The sequence below is a fragment of the Thamnophis sirtalis genome, unplaced genomic scaffold (genome assembly GCF_051295495.1).
Source record: "Thamnophis sirtalis isolate CommonGarterSnake01/CBP01778 unplaced genomic scaffold, rThaSir2_p1.2 scaffold_1, whole genome shotgun sequence".
Classification (NCBI taxonomy): Eukaryota; Metazoa; Chordata; class Lepidosauria; order Squamata; family Natricidae; genus Thamnophis; species Thamnophis sirtalis.
Window position 1 is genome coordinate 177,321,379 of NW_028261381.1, and position 14,703 is coordinate 177,336,081.

General features: G+C 41.7%; 1 protein-coding gene across 1 annotated transcript; it reads left to right on the forward strand.

Moving 5' to 3' along the window:
- Nucleotides 1–12: 12 nt before the first annotated feature.
- LOC148049908 (vomeronasal type-2 receptor 26-like) lies at nucleotides 13–9,276 on the forward strand. Its single transcript, XM_087705293.1, has 4 exons — nucleotides 13–50; nucleotides 791–1,020; nucleotides 2,034–2,201; nucleotides 8,372–9,276. Exons 1-4 carry the CDS (start codon nucleotides 13–15, stop codon nucleotides 9,274–9,276), a joined length of 1,341 nt encoding a protein of 446 aa, XP_087561419.1.
- The last annotated feature ends 5,427 nt before the right edge of the window (nucleotides 9,277–14,703 follow it).

Sequence of the window (14,703 nt, forward strand, 5' to 3'; positions counted from 1 at the left end):
GGTTGGTGTACGATGGTTACTGATAATGTTGCAAACCTTTGTGATACCAGGTTTGTATGTGTCATCTAGTCCAAATAAAATAGTGTTAGGACAAGAAATGCTTGTTCTAGGGATCTTCAGATCTTTGTCCTTGTCTCAATAAAGAGGAAAATTTGAGAAATAGGCTAGAATTTCCTAACTTGCCAGAACTCTTCATGAGAAAAATGAGATACAACTTAAAGGTTAGGAGGGACAGCACCTATAATACTCACTGCCCTGGTGAAGAAGTTGACTTGTAATATTACTTTGAACATAAAGTCACAGGAAAAAACCCTAAAGAAAAGTTCAATCTTTGCCACTGTGGGGTACTACAAAAAAACCCATTCAGTTTAGAAGTCAGCAAAGCTTATGAATAATGGCTCTTAGTAAATCTTAGTAAATCTGTGCCTCTCCCCCCATTGTGGAGGGCTTCAGCCAAGTGAAGAAGGGAGGGAGAACAGAGGGTGATAAAATGATATGAGATATGGACAGACACGCTTTTCTCATTCCTCACAAATCAATCCAAGCTGAATGAAAGAGATTACAGATGAACAGACTTGGAAGGAATCTTAGAGGTCGTCTTGACCACCCCCCCCCCCCATCCAAGCAGAAGACCTTACACCATTTCTGACAAATGGAAATCCAATGTCTTCTTGAAAGCCTCCAGTGATGAAACTCCGGTTCCAAAGACACACAAAAATGGCAAGTCCAACTTCACCAGCACACAAAATCACACAAAATTTAATGTTCCCCAATATTTCTCTCTCCATAGACTCACACCCCAATACTACCAGCACATCCTGGCCTTGATGTTTGTTGTCATAGAGGTAAACAAGGATCTGGATCTCCTCCCCAACATCACACTTGGCTTCCAGGTCTATGAGAATGCCCAGATTCCAAGGGAGATTTCCTCACACAGCCTCTCTCTTCTGTCTACACGAGGCCAAATGGTTCCAGATTACAAATGTGACAGGCAGGACACCCTGCTCTCTGTCATTGGAGGTAACAACGCCAAATCCTCAAGGCAGATGGCCTCCATCTTCAGCATCTTCAAGGTCCCACAGGTAAGGGGAATATAACATGTAATAGAAAAACAACAGAAGCCAAGGAGGTGTTGGGGGGGGGGGGAACACATTTTATATGTCAGGATAAATTTTTACATAACCACTAGGTAATATTGATATAATTCGGAAAGAGGAAGCACTTCCTGACTTTCATAGTTTATCATGTTTCTGTACCTTTCAGTTCAGTTTATTCTCTGCATCAGGTGGATGGTTTGTTCCCTTGACTTCTCATCAATCACAACCAGGCAAAATAGGTAATTGGTGGCTCTTCCTAGGAAGGGAGGAAGATGAAGCCTGCCATTGAAAGTGGATAAACCTGAGTATTGGGACAATAAAACATACAATGGGGACCCTTAAAGTCAGCATTAAAATGTACTTTGTCTTTTAAAGAGGTTTCTCACTTTCTCCAGCTTGGTGTTGGCTTTGAGTTCACTCAGAGAGACAGAAGAGTTTATCCTTCTTTCTTCCAAATTAATCCCAGTGAATTTCCTCAGTATGTGGGATTAGTCCAGCTGCTCCTGTATTTCCAGTGGAACTGGGTTGGGTTGGTGGCCCCTGATGATGACAATGGAGAACATTTCATCTCATCTGTGATGCCAATGCTCAAGGAGAAGGAGATCTGCCTGGCCTTCACTCAAATAATGAATTCTGATTTTGCTAATAGTCCAAGTTCGAAAGGAATCCATATTTTAAACACTTGGTCTAAAGCCAAAGTAATTATTCTATTTGGAGACTCTAGTACCATCAGAAATGTACAACTATTGGTGTTAGTTTATGAAACATTGACAAAAAAATCATTTCTGAATGTCTGGATCCTTACATCTAATTGGAAATTTAATGTGATGAAATCTGAATATCTATTGAAAGCTATAAAGCCCTTCCATGGGGCTTTGCATTTTAGAGACCACACCAGGGATATCTCCGAATTCAGCTGTGTTCTCATGTCTTTAGACCCTTTGAACCCACAAATGAATGTCTTTCTCCCGCGATGGTGGGAGTGGGTCTTTGACTGCCAGATCCACAAACCAGACAAGGTCCCTCTGAAGGAGAAAAAACCCTGTACAGGAAAGGAGAATTTGCAGAATCTGCCAGCTTACATGTTTGAAGCAAGCATGGCAGGTGAAAGCTACAATATCTACAATGCCATTTATGCTCTGGCACATTCATTACATGCAATGTATGAGTCCAGAGGGCGACCAGCCATGCTAAGACTTGGAAAGAGGATCTCAAATATCCAGTCATGGCAGGTAATTTCTGTGACTTTTTTAAAAATCCAGTCCATAGATCTTTCAAGAAGAAGTTTCCCATGTGCATTTCTGGAAATAAAATGCACATGGCATCATATCACTGCATATAATTGGCATCAAACCAAATGGAAACTAATTTAAAAAAACCAATTATCAAGTGAATTTCATATAGTTTTTATTGAAAAGAGGTAGAAGGGGAAAAAATCATTGGCCATAGGCTCTATTTAGGGAAGCCCTTTGAAAAAGGTCTTCAAAGATTGAGTTTCATAAAGTGATCATTCCAGGGAGGTATCATAATCCCAGAATAACAGAGAACAAGATTCTGCCAGAAGTTTCAACTGTCCTAGTGGGCATATTTTCACAACCATCTCACTTTCCTTCTGGATGTAGCCTGGGTGGTGTTTATGATGATGGTGATGTTCTTATCCATTCAGTCATGTCCGACTCTTTGCAATCCTATACGCCAGGTCCCTCCACATTTTCCGATCTTGCCCTCCTTTCCAAAAAGACACTCAACTCAATTCATTTTAACTGTGGCTTATTTTCTATGGCTTCAGTGGTGGGTTGCTCCCAGTTCAGCCCAATTTGGCTGAACCAGTAGTACAGTAGTAGCAGTGCGAGGCTCTGCCCACCCACCCACCCATACATTTCTGTGTGTGCACAGAATCATTGTGCATACACATGAGCACTTGTGGGAGCGCGCCAAAACACATAGTGAAAAAATTGTCAATCCAATACTGTATGGCTTCGCATGTGTGAGTCGACCCATGTATTGAGTTTGCCATTTCTTGCGCTGCAGAGCTGGCTGTATGAACACAATCTCTGTTAACTTTAGCACACACAATAGGTCTTAACGTAGTGTAAAATTCATTTCTGAAATGCATAAATATGAGTTTGTCCTGTTCTCTGAGGGAGTTCCTCCCATTATTTCTGGAGAGAATTCCTCCAATGCTCATGTTAACAATAAACACAGCCCTAAGCCCTGACTATTTGCTTTGAGTCCTGCATTTGGATTCCATAACAATAGCTAAACCGGTGTGGTGTAGTGGTTAGAATGCAGGACTGCAAGTGACATCTGCTGACTGCCAGTTGCCTGCAATTTGGGAGATCAAATCTCACCAGGCTCAAGATTGACTCAGCCTTCCATCCTTCCGAGGTGGGTGAAATGGGGACCCAGATTGTTCAGGGCAAGAGGCTGGCTCTGTAAACTGCTTAGAGAGGGCCGTATAGCACTGTGAAGTGGTAGATAAGTCTAAGTACTATTACTAGTGCTAAACAAGTTAAAAGTTGCCTTTTCACTCTATATTCTTTTAACTACTCACCATTTTAGCCATGAAGGCAGCATAACCACCATTCCTTGCTAGCCTTCACTTTTAAGGATTGAGTGATTTGGTTCATTTTCCAGGGCTTAATCCCCCTTTATCCAACATCTTCCAGCCTTGATACTTCTGAAGCCTTGTAATCTTCCATTTAAGTGAGTTGCTTCTTCATCACACAGTTCTTGGGAGGAAAGAGTTTCTTGTGACCTGATGGCTGTAGCTAGTCTGTATCTCAGGAAGGCTTGTAAGGCTGAAAGGATCAACTACATCTTACTCAACTGTTGTAGCTTCAGAGTCACCTTGCTTGGTCCACCAAATGCCTCGTCCTTCTTTTAGTTCTCTACTTCAATGCCCTTTCTCTCATGCCCCATTCCCTGTGTCCATCAGTGTTTCATTCACGTGGGTTTTTGGGTTTTGTAGTTTTGGAGGTTGTGGGAACTGGAACTCTAGTCCAACAAAGAGAAAGATTAGGGGTGAACTGAATGCAGCTTTCCAAATATTGAGGGGCTGTCACAGAGAAGAGGGGCTCAATTTATCTCCAGAGCATCTGAAGGCAGGACAAGAAATAATAGATGGAAGATTATCAAAGAGAGATCCAGCCTAGAATTAAGGAAAAATTTCATTATAGTGAGAATAAATAGAAATAAAGAAACATGGAAACCGACAGGAGAAAAAGACATAGCGGTCCATTGACTCCCCCTTTTCTTTTTTTTTCCTTTTTAATCTTTGTATTTGTTTTTATTTTAATTACTATTTTTATAGTTTATTTATTTTTATGTTATTTTTTTCATTTTTGTCAGATGATGGATATGTGATCCCAAGCAAGCTTAATCTCAGTGACAGATGATTGACCCACTATCTCTGGTGGAAATTGGTTCTAAGTTTCCACTCCCATTTATGTGAAATAATTATGTGAAATAATAATATCAATAATGTATATAGGTATCATTCTCATAAAATTGCAGTTGAAGAAGCTATAATAAAAATGCCCATTGTGAAAGAGGAGTTTTTGAAGTTTTGTGTTACTTCTGATTATTCAGATCTCCACCAAAGAAACTCTTCTAGATTCTCAGATATACACACATCTCCTAAGATGATGGCCACCCCAGAATGATAGAAACCATGATGCCTCATTTGTTGTCTTCAACAAATTACTCCATTATCTGAATGTCTGGTTTTTTTCAGCTTCTTCCCTATTTGAGGACTGTCCAGTTCAACAACAGTGCTGGAGATGAAATATACTTCTCAGAAGATGGACTGGGGTCTGCTCGTTATGATCTTATCAACTGGGTTCTCTTCCCAAATCTATCTTTTGTCCCCATGAAAGTTGGACATATAGACCCTGGGACTTCCAAAGACCAAGATTTCATCATCAACTCTAATGCAATTGTCTGGGCAATAAAGGTGAGCTGGAAGGTCAAATAAATCCAGCAAAAGACTCGTTCCCTTCTGGAGATTCCGAAAATCCTCCTTACCAGGAAATTGTGGGCAACCATTTGATGAAAAACTTGTTTTACATATAACATGTTTGAAGTCTGATTTGTGACAGATCAAAAATTATTTTAGATTGTTTGTTTAAGGAAAACTATATCTCAATTTGTAAGTCTTCTTTTGCATGCCGAGTCCCAGTTCCAATCTCCAGTATCCTTGGGTGGTTTGGAGTGGCACTGGCCTTAACCCCCCTATGGGTTTTCTTGATTTGTAATGTGCCCTAGGTAACCATTTCTTTTGAAGACACTCAGATAATGGAATCAGGAATGAACAAATCAATAAAAGAAGCATATTCAATGTTTGGGCCACCAACAGTATTTGTCTTTTCTCTTTTAGAAGGTGCCTATTGCTAGGTGTGGCATGAAGAGGTGCCATGCAGGAGAGAGGAGAAGAGTTCCAGAGGGTGAGCAGGTCTGTTGCTATCAATGTGTCCCTTGTCCAGAAGGAACCATTTCTAACCAGACAGGTAGAACACATTTTAAATGTAGACCTGCCAGGATCAAAAAAGCAAATGTAAAATGTATTATCATTGTTTGGTAGATTGACATTCTTCAACAATTCATGCTTTTCAGCAGAACCTCTAAGTTCATGGATCTAAACTGTCCTCATCCCTCCACCCCCCAGACAGCTTTTCTGCTCCTCAGCAATTTACAGGGTAATTCCAGAGCACAATTCATGGGTTCCCTACAGGACTTTCTAGTTCAACCTTTAAACCAAGATGGACCTTGACAGACTTGAACACTGGACCCTATCTAACACAATGAAATTTAACATAGAGAAAAGTGAAGTCTTATACTTAGGCAAGAAAAAAATCAAAAGTACACATACAAACTGGGTGAAACCAAGCTTAATAACAGTAACTATGAGAGCGACATTGGAGCCTTAGTAGACAACCAGCTAAATATGAGCCAACAGAGTTGTAGCCACCAGGAGCTGAGCGCGGAAGCAATAGCAATAGCAATAGCAGTTAGACTTATATACCGCTTCATAGGGCTTTCAGCCCTCTCTAAGCGGTTTACAGAGTCAGCATATTGCCCCCCAACAACAATCCGGGTCCTCATTTTACCCACCTCGGAAGGATGGAAGGCTGAGTCAACCTTGAGCCAGTGAGATTAGAACCGCTGAACTGCAGATAACAGTCAGCTGAAGTGGCCTGCAGTACTGCACCCTAACCACTGCGCCACCTCGGCTCATAGTATCATCTTCCGCTGGCTTCGCACCCAGGCGGTTTCCTCCAACTTCTTCCCCATCATGTCCACCCCCACTACTTACATGGGGATGGACCCCAGTGGCTGAAGTAGCTCCAGGGTTCTCCGGCTCCCAGGTGGTGGTTCTAATTTAAAAATAGGGTTTGATTTGCCAAAAGATCAGCAAGGAGGAAAAAGGAACAAGATGGCATCTTCCATTTTTGGGACTCCAGAAGAAAATCCTCAATCTTGGGCTAAGTCAACAGCCAAGCCCACTGAAGTTGAGGATAATTCTGAGGTAGTTGGATCTGAAAGGAGAGGTTCTTCTGATGCAAGCTCTGGTGACTATGTAATTCCAAAGGGTGTGGAAAGTGAGGCTCCTGAAAACACAGAAGAAACTGCTTCAGGCTCAAGTGAAGAAAAGCCCCTTCCAGCATGTGGCAATGCACTTCATCCCTACCTCAGTCCAGCCCTCTCTTACTATCTTACTATCACACATGGTGGACATGCAAGGTGCCCAAAAAATAGTGGAACAAAATTAAAAAGTGGTTTGAGGAAAAAACAGGGAACTGCATTGATTGGAAACCAGAACTATTTTTATTAGGTCTAACAACAAAGTACAGTAGAGAAATATACTCAGTCCTACATATTACAACAATACAACATAACACAACACAATACAATAGTAGAGTTGGACGGGACCTTGGAACTCTTCTAGTCCAACCCCCTGCCTACACAGGAAACCCTACACCATTTCAGACAAATGGCTAGCCAACATCTTCTTAAAGACTTCCAGTGTTGGGGCATCCACAACTACTGGAGACAAGCAAACAGTGGCCAGAATATCATATGCACAGAAATGGAAAAACAATATAATACTGAAGGAAGACAAGGTGATAAGGATGATCATAGAATGTGCAGAGATGGATGAATTGACACAGGAAATACAAAGAAAGGAGGAGACAGAATATTATTTAGTTTGGGAAAAATGGTACAAATGGCTAGAGTCCCAGGGGACTGCAAAGTCTCGTTTAAGACTGGTGGACTTCAAATCCCAGAATTCCCCAGCCGAAGAGCCAATTTTGCTAGACAATAGAAACAAGAAATAAGAAATTGGGAAATGTAAAATTAAGGTATAGCAGAATAATAAGTATATACAGATAAGATAGGGGGTAGGAAAGATAAGTTAAGCTATATCAATGTAAGAAAAGTATATACAATACAATGTAGGTAATATAAAATACAGGATTCCTGGCTGATAGATCTATCTTATTGGGGTTCCAGTTTAAAGTGGAAAAGGGAAGTGTATAATCTCTCTTACACAGAAAGACACTGCAGTCACAAGTTAGAGAGACCGCCTGCTGCCAATTACCTCCAATAGACCGATTAGATCCCACAGATTAGGCCTCCTCCGAATTCCATCCACTGACCAATGCCGACTGGCGACCACCCAGAGGAGGGCCTTCTCTGTGGCTGCTCCGGCCCTTTGGAACGAGCTCCCCACCCTCCAGTCCTTCCGCAAAGCCCTTAAAACCTGGCTGTTCCGACAGGCCTGGGGCTAATGAGTTTTTCTCCCCCCTCGAATGGTATGGTTGTTGAGTGTTTTAAATGGTGGTATTGTTTTGTTCAAGTTCTTTTTTCTTATTTGTAAACCCCCCCCCCCCCCGACTTGGGTTGTGAGCTGCCCTGAGTCCCCTTGGGGAAAAGGGCGGCATAGAAATATAATAAATTCAATTCAATTCAATTCAATTCAATTCAATTCAATTCAATTAGCAGTGATTGCAGATGGCCTTTTCTTTCCCACAAAAACTGACCAGGCCAGTTTCAACTGAACAGATTCTATTCTCTGGCTTACCTTTCCCTAGAATCATCCTGAATGAAGGATGATTTCCCTTTTTGATGCACCATCAACTGCACTGTATCACTACCAACATCATTTGTAGGTTGGCCAGACCAAAAGGGGACCTTGTCATGTCATTCCTGCAAAGGCATAATGATCATGGCAGATGACGCTAAAATCCTTACACAAAAAATCTTAATTTCAGATGCAGCCCACTGTGACCCTTGCCCAGAAGATCAGTATCCCAACAAGGACAAGGACCAATGCATTGCCAAAAAGATCCACTTCCTCAGCTATCAAGAGACCCTTGGATATACTTTGACTTCTCTAGCTCTTTTCCTTTCTCTGATCACATCTGTAGTACTGGTGATTTTCCGTAAATATCATGACACACCAATAGTCAAGGCCAACAACCGAAATCTCACCTACATCCTTCTGGTCTCCCTTCTGGTCTGCTTCCTCTGCTCCTTTTTCTTCATTGGTCATCCTGGGAAGCTCACTTGTCTCTTCCGACAAACTGCCTTTGTCATTCTCTTTTCTCTTGCAGTTTCCTCTGTGTTGGCAAAAACAGTCATGGTGGTCTTGGCCTTCATGGCCACCAAACCAGGAAACAGAACAAGGAAAATGCTAGGAAAAACACTGACCAACTCCATTGTCATAAACTGTCCCCTAATTCAAGTGATCATTTGTGCCATCTGGCTGATAACCTCTCCTCCATTTCCCAAATTTGACTTCCACTCCTTGGTGGGAGAGGCCATCTTGGAATGTAATGAAGGCTCAGATTTGATGTTTTACACTGCCCTTGCCTACCTGGGTTTCTTGGCCCTTGTCAGTTTCATGGTGGCTTTTCTGGCTAGGAAATTGCCTGACAGCTTTAACGAAGCCAAGTTCATTACTTTCAGCATGCTGGTCTTTTGCAGTGTTTGGATCTCATTCCTCCCCACATACCTGAGCACCAAAGGGAAGTCCATGGTAGCTGTGGAGATCTTCTCCATCTTGGCCTCTGGGGCTGGTCTCTTGGCTTGCATCTTTTTCCCCAAATGCTTCATTATCCTACTGAGGCCCCATCTGAATTGCCGAGAGAATATAATGAGACACAAGAAACTCTGATTTATATCTCTGATTTGTGTGGGGACAGAGAACTTTATTTTGTCTTTGGAATATTGTTATATTTAATATTATTTCTGATAACAATATATCTGTTAATTAAAATGGCAGCCAAAAGCAAATAGCGAAACAGAGGCTGACACTGGGTAAGCCTGGCAACAGAGGCGTGTCTTAATTAAGTTTAATCAGACTCAGTTCAATTAGAAGGCAGACAATATTAACCTATGTATGGATGCTATCTCCCCTCTATTAGAAGAGGCATATCAGGTAAGTACCAACACTCTTTCTCCAGATCTCTTGTAGGAATGGTTAGAAGTAATGGCTGGAAACTTATCAAAGAGAGACCCAACTTAGAATGGGGTGTTTTTGTTTTTTTTTGAGAGAGAGAGAGAATGATTACTAATTTAAAATAGCATATTTTCTCATTTTAATGATATAATAAGATAAATGAAAATAAAATAAATAGAATGGAATAGAATAGAGTGGAATAGAATAACCGAGTTGGCGGGGACCTTGGAGATCTTCTTGTCCAAACCCCTGTTAGGCAGGAAACCCTACATCACTTCAGATAAATGGTTATCCAACATCTTTTTAAAAACTTCCAGTGTTGGAGCATTTACAACTTCTGGAAGCAACTTGTTTCACTGATTAATTGTTCTAACTATCAGGAAATTTCTCCTTAGTTCTAACTTGCTTCTCCCCTTGATTAGTTTCCACGCATTGCTTCTTGTCCTGCCCTCAGGTGCTTTGGAGAATAGCTTGACTCCCTCTTCTTTGGGACAGCCCCTGAGATATTGGAAGACTGCTGTCATGTCATTCCTAGTCCTTCTTTTCATTAAACTAGAGATACCCCGTTCCTACAACAATTCTTCATTCTTCATATATTTTAGCCTCCAGTCCCCTAATCTTCTTGGTTAAATGAAATGACTGTTGTTGCCCCAACTGAAATTACATATTCACTGGAGCTCCAGAGTTTTCTGCAACGCTCCACAAACAGCAAGAGGGAAGCAGAATGAACGACGTTCTCACATGGCCACATGGTGCAGTTACAGAAGTGGCCCCCATTTTCCATGTGGCAACAGCTGAATGAGGCCATCTGTCGAGCCCAAATTTGACATATGTGTAGCCATTTTATTTAGCTCTCTATTATACTTATTTATTTCTTTTCTTTCTCTTTACTATGAAAGGGAGGTTTTCAGGCTCTCCACATTCTTAAGGGGGGGGGGACAAATAGATAGTGAGGATTGTTTTGGCTAGGTGTTCCTATGGGAACAGAGGCGAGAATGGAAGGTGGAGTTTGAAGACACTGGTCAACGTGGATGGATTATTTATTGGAGAGTGTGACTTTTGAGGGATGTTTCTAACTTACAATATTATGTGGTGTAATTCAGGTTTGTCTCAGATCTGGAATTACAACAGATTTTGCCAATTTGATGTCCACCTAAATAAAAGAAATTTGTTTTCGAAAATGGACTTTGCACATTTCTTCTTGAAATGGTTTCATCACTTGGAAACCTGACACCATTGGTGGCTGCTACCAAAATCATGCCAGAAGTGCTTGCTAAGTGAATCTATCCCAACACCTATGGAACAACATCAGCTTTTTATGCTTTATAGACCTGCAAACATTGTCAATGTGTAGCTTAGGATAATTGGCTACAGCCACTTCATCCCAGACCCCTCACAAGTCTTAAAGCTGTCAAGTTTGAACACCCCTGGGTTTTTTTTTCTAAAGGGTTAGGGGTGTGAGGGTCTTGTAACTTGACAGCTTTAAGACTTGCATGCTTCAAATGCCAGAGTTCCTGAGCCAACATGACCGGAGGAGGAATTCTGGGAGTTGAAGTCCACAAGTCTTAAAGCTGTCAAGTTTGAATACCCCTGGGTGTATTCTGTGCCAACATTTTGGTTGCTAAGCAAGAGCATTTTTAAGGGAGTTTCACAACATTTTACAAGTTGGCTACACCCACTCAGTCATATGACTGCCAAGCCACTCCCACTCAGTCACAAAGCCGGCAAGCCACTCCCACAAAGCAGGCCTACAGAAAAAGTTCTAAAAAAATTTGAAACCCACCACTGGTGAGCATGTAGGCCAGACAGCTTCTGTTCCCATCATGCAGCTGCCAATCCAGCACTTCAGTTTGGTGATCAATTCCGTGGCCTGGGGTGTCTAATTTGCAAAAGGTGCTCACAAGCTGTAACCTGCTGTCAATGCACGGCAGAACTGTGCTCTCCGTACAACCATCTGTGGGAATAAAACTCTCAATCTCTCCTGGAGTGACAGAGCCTCTAATTTAGGAAGCATCATTTATGGGTCTCCAGCTGGGACCAAAGGTTCTATAATACCTTTGCTAGCCTTGCTGGTGGACAGAATGGCAGGCCTGTCCCAGCTTAGACATTTAGGAAAGAAAAATCCTTGACTCTATTTGTAGAGTTGGATGTACTTTTACTAAAAGTCAAGTGGTTACAGCATAAGCAAAGCCAGATCTGAAGATTCCTATATAAACCATGTAATTTTCCATAATCCCAGTGTGAGGCCTGCAGCCATATTCCTTTTGGATCCTTGGCCTGGCACACTTTTATTCTACTATGCCATTTCTATTGTGGGAAAATGAGAGGGGGGAGTTGGATGGAGTTAAATGCTATGTGGCCAAAATCCAATTCCTTTCTAGAATCCAAGGTCATCCTTTGTCTTTGCACCTCTGCACCTGACTCAAACTGGATAGGTGGAACTGCCAGCATGGCAGTGAGAGATTGGACCATGGGATGGACTTGTGGGTGTGGGGGCAAGATCATGAACTTTCAACTGGGTGGGGAAAACTAGGAAGCTTTCAGATTTGGGTTTTCCCAGATGTGCCAACATGTCTCTCTTAATCAATTGGACCTTTGAGCAATATTTTGCCTTGGACTCTGATTTAACTTTGGATGACACCCAGGTCCTCCCCCATAGGTCATCTTGTTTGTGTCCAAGGAGGTTAAGATGAGCTGTTCTGGTTTCTAAAGTTTGGAGCCTGTGTGGTGGCCCTTTGCAATCGATTGCCATGCCTGTGTCCTTGGATCGTTCAGTCATTGTCTCTGATTGGCTCTTCTCTTTCCTGTCATTCCCCCTTCCTTATCTCCCCACTCTCATCCTTTATGGCAGATCTTACATAGAGCCTCTTACTGTCTGAAATTAACATGGTCCATATCCCTCTTTGCTGAGAGTGATTCTCATATGGGAGGGGATGAAAAAATGGGGAATGGGCTCCAATTCCAGGAGTCAGTAGAGGAGGAGGAGGAGGTTGTTGCAGTGAGAAGGACCTTCTGGGAATGGCTTTAGCCTGGGAACAGTTGAGACAAGCAGGGCTAATTGTCCTGTGTTGCAAATCTGCCGGGGCAATTTGTACTGTAGTGAATCGGCAAGAGTGAGGCAGTGATGGGAGGGTGGCTGGGGAGTGGTTGTTAGGGAGAATCGGGGTGGTGGTGGTGGTAGGGAGGGGATACCAGGATGGGACTTATGGGGAGGGGTGGCCATGGTGGGTTAGCTGAAATGGGGAGACTGGTTGAGGTGGCTGGGGAAAGGCAACTGCAGCCAATTGTCCCATTCCCAACAATGTGGTGGGTTGAAAAGTAACTATTTCATCATTGTAGCTGAACAAGGACTATCTGCAATATTTATGTACCTATTACATTTGCTTCAGCCTTCAGGCTTCAAATGCAGGGCTAAAAAACAATAATCAAGTCTCTCAGCAGTATTGTTTATTAAAAGTTTGCCCAGGATAAATTTTCTCCAGAGAATAGTGGGAAGAACTCTTGAAGATCAAAGGATGCAGCCATATTTGTACATTTGAGAAGAGAGCAGAAAATGATATATGCATAAGGAATAGATGATATAATCATACATATCCACAATTAACAAACTACCAATTATGTTGCCACTCTCCTATTATTACTATCTTCAACAGAGAAATATTCTCTTAATAAAAGAAATATTTCAGTTACATTGTCATAGAAATTTTGATAAAGCTTTATTGAAAACCAGAGAATTGGATTTTACTATTTTATGGGACAATTTGCACACATTCTTCCTATGCTTCTCTTTCTCACATGAGAGGCCACCTTATGTTATCACCAAGATACCAATTGCCCTACCCAGGATTAAATGACACGTCACAGGACTCTGACTGATAGCTTCATCCTGACTTTGATGACTGTCATTCCTTGTCATACCTTGAATGACATTGCTGGGAACTTGTCTTCATTAAAGAAATGTGATTGTGATGTTGGGCATGGATAGAAGGATTCTTGTGAAGACCTTCTGTGCGTACAGATCTCATAGAACAGCGTAGTTTACCAGAGAAGTTCAAGAGATGAAATGTCACAAGAGATGATTAACATACTGCATGCAATAATGACGTTCTTTGCTCATTCCTCTCAGGGAAATTCTGTCCAGCCTTGAAGAGGCCGCACTGCAGATCTGGATGTGAGGGGGATTTAAATTCTGCTACTTCAACAACAATTGAATAATGTTCTATAAAGTTCGATAAAACCTCAAACATCTAAGGAAACAGCCATATATGAATAGAAACACTGATATTGAGCACAATCATTTAATGCACTACCTTAAAAATAAATTCAATAAAATAAGGAACAAAATAAGAAAATTTCCTCCTTGAAATAATAAACATGAATCTTTTTTCCAGTTTCACATTTTATTAGGTTATAAGATAAAATACAAAATAAAAAAGTAAATAGGAAGACAGCGTAGAGGGGGAAGGGGGAAGAGAAAGAGAAATTGAGGAAAAGAAAAGAAGAAACATAGACTTCTGGATCCCTCTGTTGCTGTAAAAATAAAGCATTAACATCAAACTACAACTTTTTGTTTTTCCCTAATAATATAATCTATCCATTTCAATAAAAACATATCAATCTAATAGTTAAACCCCAAAATCAAAGTTTCATTTTTTTCCACCTCAAGCACAAAGTTCAGAAGTGGTCTCCATGTGGAAACAAAGATACTTATATTCTTTTCTTTAACCAAATAATCAATTTTGCCACTTCTACCAACTCCATCGGCTTCTGTAGCCATTCATCCATACTTAAGGTGACCAGACGTCCCACTTTTGGCGGGACACCCCCGCTTTTTGATGCATTTTCCCACGTCCCGCCCGCTTTTTTAAAAGGCACACTTTTTTTGGCGCTCGCAGCTCCCGCCCATCAGCTGCTGGGCTGGCTCATCGTTCTGTTCTATGCTACCTACAAATTTAAGCCAGCCCAGCCTGCCGCTCACTGATTTGATTGGCTGGACTCCAGCCAATCAGTGAGCTGGCCAACCAGCTCACTGATTGGCTGGACTCCTTAGCTGAGGACGCATGCGCAAGTCTCCATTTTATTTTGTCTTTCTTGTTGGGGTTGCAGCTGCGCTTACTGGTGGTGAGTAAAATAAATCATGTT

Excerpts from the sequence above, each read along its gene's own strand:
- LOC148049908 (XM_087705293.1), top strand. The coding sequence starts at position 13 with ATGGTTACTGATAATGTTGCAAACCTTTGTGATACCAG. Across the intron at positions 51-790 it reads GCAAACCTTTGTGATACCAG|ACTCACACCCCAATACTACC; the intron begins GTTTGTATGTGT and ends CTCTCTCCATAG. Across the intron at positions 1,021-2,033 it reads CCTGCTCTCTGTCATTGGAG|ACCCTTTGAACCCACAAATG; the intron begins GTAACAACGCCA and ends TCATGTCTTTAG.